The 13013-nt window shown below is 38.9% G+C and overlaps 1 protein-coding gene across 1 annotated transcript in view; it reads left to right on the plus strand.

Moving 5' to 3' along the window:
* Nucleotides 1–4761: 4761 nt before the first annotated feature.
* Nucleotides 4762–13013, plus strand: part of LOC111953715 (zinc finger protein 514-like) — a 16197-nt gene continuing 7945 nt past the window's right edge. Inside the window, exon 1 of the mRNA XM_023973161.2 lies at nucleotides 4762–5208. Coding sequence (XP_023828929.1) covers nucleotides 4920–5208 — 289 coding nt within the window. The 5' untranslated portion in view covers nucleotides 4762–4919. The remainder of the gene's footprint in view (nucleotides 5209–13013) is intronic.

Consider the following 13013-nt stretch of genomic DNA (forward strand, 5'->3'; position numbering starts at 1 on the left):
AAACATTCATATTTTACATTATGAGATCAAACGTTGTACTTCAGCAAGGTCATACTCCTGCCAATGTCAACGCCTTGGTATTAAGATGTCAACAAATTTTTATATTTGATCGTTGTCTTCACAGCACCACGCAGGTTCTGCCCTGACGGATGGTTCAGCTACCAGTCCAAGTGTTWCATGTTTGTGAACACTCCTCTGTCTTGCTGACTAAACTCAACTCCATGGTGACGGAAGTTTCTGATGAACTCCATCAACTACATTGATTCTCCCAAGGTCAAAACTTTAAAAAAAAATGTGTAGCAGGAAGATCGGAATGCTGTGAACCAAGAGGTTGTGAGTTCAAATTCTAGGTGAGGACATAATTCTAATTACTGTATAAATGAACATCCACAATGTAATCATGTGTGTCAAATGTGTAAGTTGAAAACATTGTATGTTAAAAGCACTGTGTGTGTGTGGGTGTCCCTAACCTTGCCAACAGACAAAGAGCTGTAAATAAATCAGTGGTACACCAATTAGGGCCTTGTTGGCTCGGCCACAGTAACAATGGGTGGTGTGTAAATACATGTTTTTTTTTGAGGGGACAACATTTCTTTGGAACCATCAGGTGGCCACCAACATGGCAACCATGTTCTGTGTGATGTTGATGGAATATTCTCCTAACCCTCAGAAAACTGGATACGTGAATGTTCTTGCAACGTTCCCAGGAAACGTGTCTAGAACATTACTATTGAATATTCTGAGAACATGGTAACCATATTCTGGGTAAGTTCTGTTTGAATGGTCTCTTGGAAACAGTCCTTGCACATCACTGGAACATTCTATGAAAACGTTAAGGGAATGTACTCTAAAGTTGTGGGAACGTTTGTTAGCTGGGTATTTCCTTGTTGAGATTCAATTGGCACATGCATTTGCTCTAAGTTGCCATCTTAGAGCAACAGCAATGAGCAAACAGTTGGTTGTATTTGACTAACGTTTATTGAAAAAGTATAGATTTCAGGAAACAAAGAAGTACAGAGGACAAACATAGGTACAAGGCAAGCGTTTCATAATTAAAAAAAWTTCTTTTAAGTATTGACCTCAGGCTAATCGACGTAGTCGGAGCTGAATTCCACAAAGCCTGGTCTCTGCTCAACTCCGTTGTTGGAGTTCATCAGAAACTTCATTCACCATGGAGTTGAGTTTAGTCATCTATACAGTCGTATGAAAAAGTTTGGGCACCCCTGACAATTTCCAAGATTTCCATTTATAAATAATTGGGTGTTTGGATCAGCAATTTCATTTTGATCTATCAAATAACTGATGGACACAGTAATATTTCAGTAGTGAAATTAGGTTTACTGGATTAACAGAAAATGTGCAATATGCATCAAAACAAAATTAGACAGGTGCATAAATTTGGGCACCCCAATAGAAAAATCACATCAATATTTAGTAGAGCCTCCTTTTGCTAAAATAACAGCCTCTAGACGCTTCCCATAGCCTCTAATGAGTGTCTGGATTCTGAATGAAGGTATTTTGGACCATTCCTCCTTACAAAACATCTCCAGTTCAGTTAGGTTTGATGGTTGCCGAGCATGGACAGCCCGCTTCAAATCATCCCACAGATTCTCAATGATATTCAGGTCTGGGGACTGGGATGGCCATTCCAGAACATTGTACGTGTTCCTCTGCATAAATGCCCAGGTAGATTTTGAGCAGTGTTGTGGGTCGTTGTCTTGTTGAAATATCCAGCACCGGCGTAACTTCAACTTTGTGACTGATTCTTCAACATTATTCCAAAGAATCTGCTGATATTGAGTGGAATCCATGCGACCCTCAACTTTAACAAGATTCCCAGTACCGGCACTTGCCACACAGCATGATGGAACCCCCACCAAATTTTACTGTGGGTAGCAAGTGTTTTTCTTGGAACGCTGTGTTCTTTTGCTGCCATGCATAACGTCCCTTGTTATGACCAAATAACTCAATCTTTGTTTCATCAGTCCACAGCACCTTATTCCAAAATGAAGCTGGCTTGTCCAAATGTGCGTTTGCATACATCAAGCGACTCTGTTTGGGGCGTGTGTGCAGAAAAGGCTTCTTCCGCATCACTCTCCCATACAGGTTCTCCTTGTGCAAAGTGCGCTGAATTGTTGAACGATGCACAGTGACACCATCTGCAGCAAGATGATGTTGTAGGTCTTTGGAGGTGGTCTGTGGGCTGTTTTTTACCGTTCTCACCATCCTTCGCCTTTGCCTCTCCAAATATTTTACTTGGCCTGCCACTTCTGGCCTTAACAAGAACTGTGCCTGTGGTCTTCCATTTCCTCACTATGTTCCTCACAGTGGACACTGACAGCTTAAATCTCTGCGATAGCTTTTTGTAGCCTTCCTATAAACCATAATGTTGAACAATCTTTGTTTTCAGGTCATTTGAGAGTTGTTTTGAGGCCCCCATGTTGCCACTCTTCAGAGGAGAGTCAAAGAGAACAACAACTTGCAATTGGCCACCTTAAATACCCTTTTCTCATGATTGGATGCACTTGTCTATGAAGTTCAAGGCTTAATGAGCTCACCAAACCAATTGTGTGTTCCAATTATTCAGTGCTAAGTAGTTACAGGTATTCAAATCAACAGAATGACAAGGGTGCCCACATTTTTGCRTAGCCTATTTTTCACATCTGATTTAATTTCATACAACTTAATATTGCTACAYTAAAAATCTTTGTCTGGACAATACCCCAGTACTCAGCTTTTATTCGAAAATTAATGGCATGCCACTGTGATCATTTTCTGTGACGACAGAGTAAATTATTATGCAGCCTCAGAGGGGTGCCCAAACTTTTTCATGCGACTGTATAATGCACTTCCCAATTTAATTAGTGTCTGAGCGCTTGACATGAATTTATTAATATGATAGCAAATTGTGGACTTTCAAAATGTCTGTGTTTTTGTTGTTGTTGGTATTTACTGAAATATGCACTGAGGGTGCTCAACCTTTTTTTCATGTGCAGGCCTAGTGTGTGTGTGTGTGTGTGTGTGTGCACACACACACGTGTCTCATCTCCCCCCTCTCCTTTCAGTAACACTGCAACAAACTGTGCGCCAGCCTGACCTTCGCCGGCTCCTCGTCTGAATATTGTTACCTGCAACAGATAACAAGAACAGCCAACAGAGCCACCGCCTGGATCGCTGGATTCGACCTCGGGGTGAGAGAAAGGGTCCCCTGACAACGTGGCGTGAGCAGAACGTTTTTGACCCAGAGTTTTTCACTCAGGTCACATGCAAAAATAGTTCAGATATTTTACTCATGCAGCTAGGCATGATATCAGGTCTGTTAGAGAAAGAAAAAGAAAGAAAGAGACAGTAGTGCAGCTGTAAGTAGCCTACTGGTTAAGAACGGACAGTTAAGAGCGGACAGTTAAGAGCGTTTGGCCAGTAACAGCAACTGAAAGGTAGCTGGTTCGAAACTCCGAACTGACTAAGTGAAAAATATGCCATTGTGCATTTGAGCAAGGCACTTAACCCTAATTGCTCCTGTAAGTCATCTTCTAAATGACAAAAAAAGAAGTGGGTCGACCGTTCAGGAATTTACTACCACAGCTGGTACAGCCAGAGCACTGCAACTACTTCATTTATTTAACCTTTATTTATGTTACCTGAAAATGAATGGCAGGTAGCCTGGTCCCAGAACTGTATGACAGATTAAAATATGGCAGATAAAATGACTAAGATGACACATTTTTGTTTTTCCTTTTGTGGTGGTCCAGGGCTGGAGGAACCTCACGTGGCACACAATACCCATTGTGCATGTTAGACCATAACATGCTTCACAATGTTGACTATCTGGTTAGCAACACACAATTCAGTGCATGAAGATTTCTAACTGCTTTGAACATTTGCATTATTTTACTGTATAATACTTTAAGTAAGTGTTCGCCAACGGGTTAAATATGTTGTAATTTCTAATAAAAATCGATTTCTATATACTTAAACTGGTATTATTGTTTTCAAGTAAAACATTTTTTTTAACTGTGTGTGTATGTATATATACATATATATAAACATTGTACGGGCTAGTACTTTCAGGAAGATAACAGTATTGTCTACGATCATCTATGGAACAATATGACAACAATAAACATTGGATATGGTGCTTTTGGTTGACAGCATAAAATGGGATGAGAAAAGATTTGAGATGAGAACAGAAAGTCTGTAGAATCCTCTATTTATTTATTGAGCCTCAATTTACCTGTTTACTGAGACCTGTCTTTGGTTCGGTTAAGGCTCTGTTAAATACAGTAAAGGGTGTGGACTGGATATAGGGGTGTGTTTAGAGGAGACATTTTGCATGGAATGTTCTTACAGCCTTATTTGGATACGAGGGTTTGGTGTGATGGTGTAGAAAAAAAAGCATGACCATATTCTATATCTATGGTAAAAACAATAAGCATATGTACTAGAAATGAACAATATGAATAAAGTTTCTCTCAAGATCTTGAGACTAATAGAACCTCATAGTTTGTCTGAGGTTAAGATTACTCCATTGCTAAATCCTGTATTCAAGTTGATAACCAACAACCATAATAAAAACCATGATTTACTAAATTATTAAACAATGATTCTGCAAACCATAGGAATAATTCCTACTGTCAGAGAATACACCAAATCCAATTAATGCTCAAAGATTTGACTTGGAGTAATGCGCCTTCTAGTCTCCACGCGGTAGGTGGCGCTTTCTAGCTTTTTGTCTATCTAAAATCTGACCGGATGCGCTCGCAAGAACACAGTTACCAAAGATGGCGAAACATTGATAACAAAAAGCAATATATTCTTTACAAATAGTATTATTTCGTGAATAAGCTGCTGGAAAAAACGTTTAGAATCTTCATAGATTAAGTAATTGTGCCCGGTTAGAAAAAAAACAAGGGTTTACAATGTCGGAGATGAGTGTTTTGCATCAACGGTTAAGCTCCGTCATGGACATTCTAGCCTCCGCTGCCGTGACAGAGATTTGCAAATTAGTAGAGGATTGCTGTGGAGCGTTAAGTGTAGAAGTCTTTCAAGGCAAAGAGCAAATCAAAATGCTAGAGAAGCAACTCAGCCTGACTGAGTCGAGGTACAGGTCGGTGAGTGGCATAGAAGGGCAGACGCTTGTTACCTGTGGTTCATCGAGAACCAACAGTCCTTCGGGCAATTCCCCCGCGGCTGATGCTGAAGACGAAGGTGGGCTATCGATTTGTAACTGTCTTCAGGGTTGCTAGGTTATACAACGGTTGTGTATAATCCTGAATCCTGTTTGGTTAAAACCGCATTCCAGCCGGTGTATATTTAAGCAATAAGACCAGAGGGCTTCGGCTAAGGGCTGTTTTCTCGACGCAACACGGAGTGCCTGGATATAGCCCTTAGCCGTGGTATATTGGGCATATACCACAAACCCCTGAGGTGCCTTATTGCTATTATAAACTGGTTATCAACGTAATTAGAGCAGTAACAATACATGTTGTTATACCTATGGTATACTTACTGTCTGATATATCACGGCTGTCAGCCAATCAGCATTCAGGGCTCGAACCACCCAGTTTATAATCCACATGTTGCCACAGGCTAAATCTATGATGTTAAAATGCCTATTTACTCTGTTCCATCTGACTGCGCAATCCACTGTATCATCAGCCCAGCCAGGGAATTTATAAACTTGATCTCCACTATAAAAAGCATCTAGACATTATCTCACATTTCTTTTAGACTAACATTTCGTTTTGAACAGCGGAGATTTGTATATACCTTGCTGTCTGTCTCCGATATTTGCAAAATTGTTTCAATATTCAAATTCGGTCTCCTGCTGTTCCATAGTAATGAACGTGTCGGGATGAGACAGACAGGCAGGCAGTGTTTCTCAGCCAGTCGAAATCATGAATCAGCTGGCATCATTCTTCAGGATATATACAAAAATATATAAATTGAAAAAATATAAAACGAAACAAGGGCAGCTAGTTTGCAGTCTTTCCAGCTTCAGTTTGAAGTGATTGTGTTTGCTGTGTTGTTGGCTAGCATCTCTGAACAAGTGTCTTGACAAGTGAGCATATTTTCTATGCTAGGCGAAATTGCGCCTCATTAACTAATTATTATGGATGTATCCAAATAAATGTCACAAGAAAAGAGTTTAAACAAATGCAAATGCGGCTACTTTATTGTTAATCTGGCTGCACTTTCTGACGTGACTTTAAATTAGCCTTAGTTGGTTAGCTAGCAAGTAAGAGATAAGAACATATGGCAATGGAACATTTAGAACAAACAACTGGGTCATGTCCATAGATACAGAACAAAAAGACTGATCGACTGGTTTGTGTCTCTAGCAACCGAACCAATAGAACGAACGACCACCCGGCTTGGGTAGCAACCCTAGATTTGTGTCGGGACTATATCTTGTGGAAAGATGAAATAGTATGAATAAATTCATAAAAGTAACGTTTTAATGAAAATATGTCAATCATTATTTGAATATGTGGTAACCCGTTGTATAAATGCCTTCAAAGCCGGTGTTTGGAGGATATATTGGCACGGTTTGCAACACCCGTGCCAATATATCCTCCAAACACTGGCTTTGAGGGCATTATCACTTAAATGACTACTGAAAACTAGCTTCAGCAGCAAGAGAGGAGTTGCCACCTTTATCCAATAGGTGTCTCCATAATGACTAATAATAATTTCTTTACCTTGTTCTCTGCATTTTGCCCTTTGTTATWGGTTCATGATAGTGAATTGTTCAAATGTATGTTGTTTTTTCAGAACATTCTTGTAAAATGGTATTAATACAAGGCACATTGCTCTAAAATAATTGTATTTTCAACTAGAGTATAGAAATCCAAAAGCTCCAACAGTATGCTTTTTGTCTTTTCATAAAAAATGTTAATTCATGTGTGGCTGCAGACTTCCATCCCTCTGAACAGTCAGTAATGTTAATAGGTTCCTCCCTGTCATCACCTCGGCTCCACTGTACACAGTTCTCTCTCTCCTCTGACTTTCTGGCCAATGGTTGTGACATACAGGGCTCGAGACTGACTTTTTTCTTCACCCTCCCAGAATTGTCCCGAAGTGCAATTTAAATCGTCCCAAACGGMTTATTTTTTCATATGCCGACATGGGGCTACTCTAGGACCAAGGTCGTTCACAATGATTTAATTGGCTGCCATGACTTTACTTTCATTAATCTGATGACTGTTATTTATCAAATCAACTAACTATGTTTAATTGTTACCCGATTTTAAATGATTCATGTAACAATTAACTCATTGGGATTTGGGGCACCACGAGAGCGGTTGTTTTAAAGACTTTCCATCTCCTGAATGAAACTCAAATGGTCTTTACCTATCACATCCATAAAACAGTCAACGTATTAATCATAACCTCATATCATTTCACAATTCTGAACAGTCGTAACCTCCTGCATCTGCAAAAAACCCAGCCTTACTTATGATTCAGTACTACACAAATTATGTAATTATGTATTTACTAGTTAACTAAATGGCAACACAGGATAAACATACTCACTTAATACATTAAAATAGGTCCCTAGCGGACTGACGCAATATGGCGGCTTGTTACAAAGGAGATTGGGAGGGCGAGAGAGAGGGACAGAGACATAATACTTTGGTACATTTAGAAACTACTCTCACAGTTATCATATACTTTGTACATGATCCGCCACCTGTTTGGAGTAATAAATCCTGAATGTATTTACGTGTAAATGTCTTKGTTTTTCGTGGATTTCTGTCGGGAACCAGGCCTTCTTGGAAAAGTTGTTGGGCATTTGTGCGGCACTCTTGTCAGGCTCTGATTGTCCAAAAGGAGTCCCCACCYGTCTCTTCTACTGTTATTCTTCCAATCGCTCTGGAAGATGATTCTTTGAAGATAGGCTAGCCAGCCGTGTCGATGGTTCCCATGGTGATGAAGAGAGTAGCGTATTATGGTGATTTGAGAAGAGTAGTAGAATGGTCCCACATAAGTTAACTTTTCTAGATACTTTACTTAGGACAGCTAATCAGCCATACCAGTGATTGTCCGGGAGGTGACGTTATTGTCTCTGCCTCGTGTTGAGATTTCAGAGTTCGAACCACTTTGGAGGTGAGCTGCAGCTACACCCCTTTCTGGTCTGATATGTTAATTCTTAACCCCTCATTTTATACAGTTCTTCAAAAGGGGCAGTTCATGAGCCTGACACGCTCTCTGACCTCACTCAAGGGGTGGTGACTACTCACTTGTACAAAGTTATAGAAACAATTTCCTCTTTTTAGTTTCTAAGATCACATCCCTCTCTTAAAAACCTCTTAAGGATCCGCCCCTGTTTTTCAATTTTTGTCTTAAAATGACATACCCAAATCTAACTGCCTGTAGCTCAGGACCTGACTGAAGCAAGGATATGCATATTCTTGATACCATTTAAAAGGAAACACTTTGAAGTTTGTGTAAATGTGAAATTTATGTAGGAGAATAACACATTAGATCTGGTAAAAGATAATAAAAAGAAAAAAACATMTTTWAWTTTTTTTATCATATTTGAAATGCAAGATAAAGGCTACAATGTATTATTCCAGTTTAGGCACAATTTAGATTTTGACCACTAGATGGCAGCAGTGTATGTGAAAAGTTTTAGACTGATTTAATGAACCATTGCATTCCTGTTAAAAATGTTGTATCTAGTATGCTCAAATGTGCCTAATTGGTTTATTGATACATTTTCAAGTCCATAACTGTGCACTCGCCTCAAACAATAGCATGGTATTCTTTCACTGTAATAGCTACTGTAAATTGGACAGTGCTGTTAGATGAACAAGAATTTAAGATTTCTGCCCATATCAGATACGTCTATGTCCTGGTAAATTTTCTTGTTACTTACAACCTCATGCTAATCACATTAGCGCACGTTAGCTCAACCGTCTTGCGGGGAAGACACCGATCCCGTAGAGGTTAACAAAAAGTTATAATTTTTCATATTTCATACACAATGTGGAGGATGGATACTTCGTACTGTAGTGTATATACTTTTCAAGTTATAGTATTTCTTTTAAAAATTTTAATGACATCACAAAATAACAACCAACATTACATTATTTTTTAGATCGCTTCTGACCCTTCCCCACGTTCTATGTTAGTCATTTTGTTCCAGTATTCGCTTTAGAACGAGTTATGGATGCATCGATATGACATTTTTGGCCGAAACAGATATCCACATTTTTCTTGCCAAAAAAACCAGATACCGATACTTAACATTTTAGCGGCCTTTTAAGCATTCTAGTACAGTTAAATAGTTGAAACACACACTGACCAAAAAGTTATTTTGTTGGCATTTACGTATGTCCCCATTACCAGTAAAACATAATCAAAACCTATTTCACTGTCACTGTGTCCATTTTCATTTTGTCCAGCTGTGTCTGTAACATTTCACGTAAACCCTGTTTTTTGTCTGCATCGAAGTATGGGTCCTTGTACCTAGCATCAAGCATGGTGGCGACACAGTAAAGAGGCTCACAGAGAATGCCACCGAATCGCTTGTTCATAGCCTCTTGTAGAGTACTTTTGCAAGTTTTAACCCCTTGGTCTGTGTCGGCAGTTTTGTTGAGTAGGAGTTTTTTATTTCACCTTTTATTTAACCAAGCTAGTTGAGAACAAGTTCTCATTTACAACTGCGACCTGGCCAAAATAAAGCAAAGCAGTACGACACAAACAACAACAGTTACACATGGAATAAACAAGCGTACAGTCAATAACACAATAGAAAAAAGGGGGAAAAAGAGTCTATATACAGTGTGTGCAAATGGCGTGAGAAGGTAAGGCAATAAATAGGCCGTAGTAGCGAAGTAATTACAATTTAGCAAATTAACACTGGAGTGATAGATGAGCAGATGGTGATGTGGAAGTAGAAATACTGGTGTGCAGAAAAGTAAATAAAAACCATATGGGAATGAGGTAGGTAGATTGGGTGGGCTATTTACAGATGGGCTATGTACAGCTGCAGCAATCGGTTAGCTGCTCAGATAGCTGATGTTTAAAGTTAGTGACGGAAATATAACTCTCCAGCTTCAGCGATTTTTGCAATTCTTTCCAGTCATTGGCAACAGTCATTGGCAAAATCCTCGTCAACCCACTGTGCTGTCAGACTCTGCATGCTCATGGAGCTGACACTGCTGGTCCAAACGCCAGTCGTGAAGCTAATAACAGTGACGCCAATAGCAAGTAGCTCATGGATGTGCGTTTCAATGCGGCCAAAGGAGGTGTTGGCTTTGGCGATGACCAGTGAGATATACCTGCTGGAGCGCGTGCTACGGGTGGGTGTTGTTATTGTGACCAGTGAGCTAAGGCAGAGATTTACCTAGCATAGACTTATAGATGACCTGGAGCCAGTGGGTCTGGTGACGAATATGTAGCGAGGGCCAGCCGACTAGAGCATACAGGTCGCAGTGGTAGGTGGTATAAGGGGCTTTGGTGACAAAACGGATGGCACTGTGATAGACTGCATCCAGTTTGCTGAGTAGAGTATTGGAAGCTATTTTGTAAATGACATCGTCGAGGATCGGTAGGATAGTCAGTTTTACGAGGGAATGTTTGGCGGCGTGAGTGAAGGAGGCTTTGTTTGCGAAATAGGAAGCCAATTCTAAATTTAATTTTGGATTGGAGATGTTTAATATGAGTTACAGTAGAGGAGAGTTTACAGTAGAGGTCGACCGATTATGATTTTTTTAACGCCGATACCGATTATTGGAGGACCCAAAAAAACGATACCGATTAATCGGCCGATTTAAAAAATAATAATAATAATAATAAATATATATATATAAAATAAATTTTAAAAAATTACTTTTTAAAATTTGTAATAATGACAATTACAACACTACTGAATGAACACTTATTTTAACTTAATATAATACATCAATAAAATCTATTTAGCCTCAAATAAATAATGAAACATGTTCAATTTGGTTTAAATAATGCAAAACAAAGTGTTGGAGAAGAAAGTAAAAGTGCACTATGTGCCATGTAAGAAAGCTAACGTTTAAGTTCCTTGCTCAGAACATGAGAACATATGAAAGCTGGTGGTTCCTTTTAACATGAGTCTTCAATATTCCCAGAGTTTTTTAAGTAGTATGGTCTGACGTATGTATTTTTTGTTGGAACGCCGATAAACGATTATTCGAGAAGAGACCCAAAAAACGATCACCGATTAATCGGTCCGATTTTAAAAAAAAAATTAATATAATAATATAATTTATATAAAATAAATTAAAAAATTTACTTTTTAAAATTTGTATAATGACAATTACAACACTACTGATTATGAACACTTATTTTAACTTAATATAATACTAATAAAAATCTATTTAGCCTCAAATAAATTGAATGACTCTGTTCAATTTTGGTTTAAATAATGCAAAACAAAGTGTGGAGAAGAAGGTAAAAGTGCACTATGTGCCATGTTATAAGAAAGCTAACGTTTAAGTTCCTTGCTCAGAACATGAAACATATGAAAGCTGGTGGTTCCTTTTACCATGAGTCTTCAATATTCCCCGTTAAGCAGTTTTAGGTTATTTTAGGACTATTTTCTCTATACCATTTGTATTGTCATCATACTTCTTGACTATTGAGATTCTTATAGGCACTTTTGTATGCCAGTGGTACAGTATAGCTTCCGTCCCTCTCCTCCCCCTACCTGGGCTCAGAACCAGGAACACATTACAACAACAGCACCCTCGAAAGCATCGTTACCCATCACTCCAAAAAAAGCCGCGGCCTTGCAGAGCAATGGCGGACACAACTACTTCAAGTCTCAGAGCGAGTGACGTCACCGATTGAAACGCTATTAACGAGCACCCGCTAACTAGCTTAGCATTTCACATGGTTAAACCAGCATAATCTCGGGAGTTGTTATGCTTGAAGTCATAAACGGCTAATTGCTTGAAGCACAAGGGAAGAGGGTCTGGCAACACTACAAAAGTGCTGTTTGAATGGCTGCTCTATAATCATAGACTTAACTATAAAAATACATAACACACAAATGCAAAGCTTATGTCATTAATATGGTCAATCCGGAAAACTATCGTTTCGAAAACAAGACGTTATTCTTCAGTGAATAAAGCAACCGTTTCTTTAATTTTCAATAACTGAACATACAATACTGGACGTTGATTTTGTATCAACGTGCTCCAATAAGTCTAAATATTCCTGTTAATTCATTTGCAACACCTTCAATGTTATGTACATAATTACGTAAAAATCTGGGCAAAATTATTGCAACGAAGCCGAGGCGGCCCAAACTGTTTGCATATAACCTGACTCTGGCATGCAATTAACGAAATAGAAGTGACACAATTTCCTAGTTTAATATTGCCTGCTAACCTGGATTTCTTTTAACTAAATATGCAGGTTTAAAAAAATATGCCTCTGTGTATTGATTTTAAGAAAGGCATTGATGTTTATGGTTAGGTACATTCGTGCAACGATTGTGCTATTTTCGCAAATGCGCTTTTGTTAAATCATCCCCCGTTTGGCGAAGTTGGTCTATCAACACAGTTGCAACGAGCCAGGCGGCCCAAAACTGCTGCATATAGCCTGACTCTGTTGCACAGAACGCAAGAGAAGTGACACAATTTCCCTAAGTTAAAAGAAAGTCATGTTAGCAGGCAATATTAACTAAATATGCAGGTTTAAAAATATATACTTGTGTATTGATTTTAAGAAAGGCGTTGATGTTTATGGTTAGGTACCATTGGTGCAACGACAGTTCTTTTTTCGTGATGCTCTTGTTAAAATAACCGTTTGGCGAGTAGGCTATGATTCAATGATAAATTAACAGGCAGTCGCATCGATTATATGCAACGCAGGACAAGCTAGATAAACTAGTAATATCATCAACCATGTGTAGTTAACTAGTGATTATGTTAAGATTGTTTTTTATAAGATACGTTTAATGCTAGCTAGCACCTTATCTTGGCTCTTGCTGCACTCGCATAACAGGTAGTCAGCCTGCCCACGCA

This window comes from Salvelinus sp. IW2-2015, linkage group LG27 (assembly GCF_002910315.2).
Source record: "Salvelinus sp. IW2-2015 linkage group LG27, ASM291031v2, whole genome shotgun sequence".
Taxonomy (NCBI): Eukaryota; Metazoa; Chordata; class Actinopteri; order Salmoniformes; family Salmonidae; genus Salvelinus; species Salvelinus sp. IW2-2015.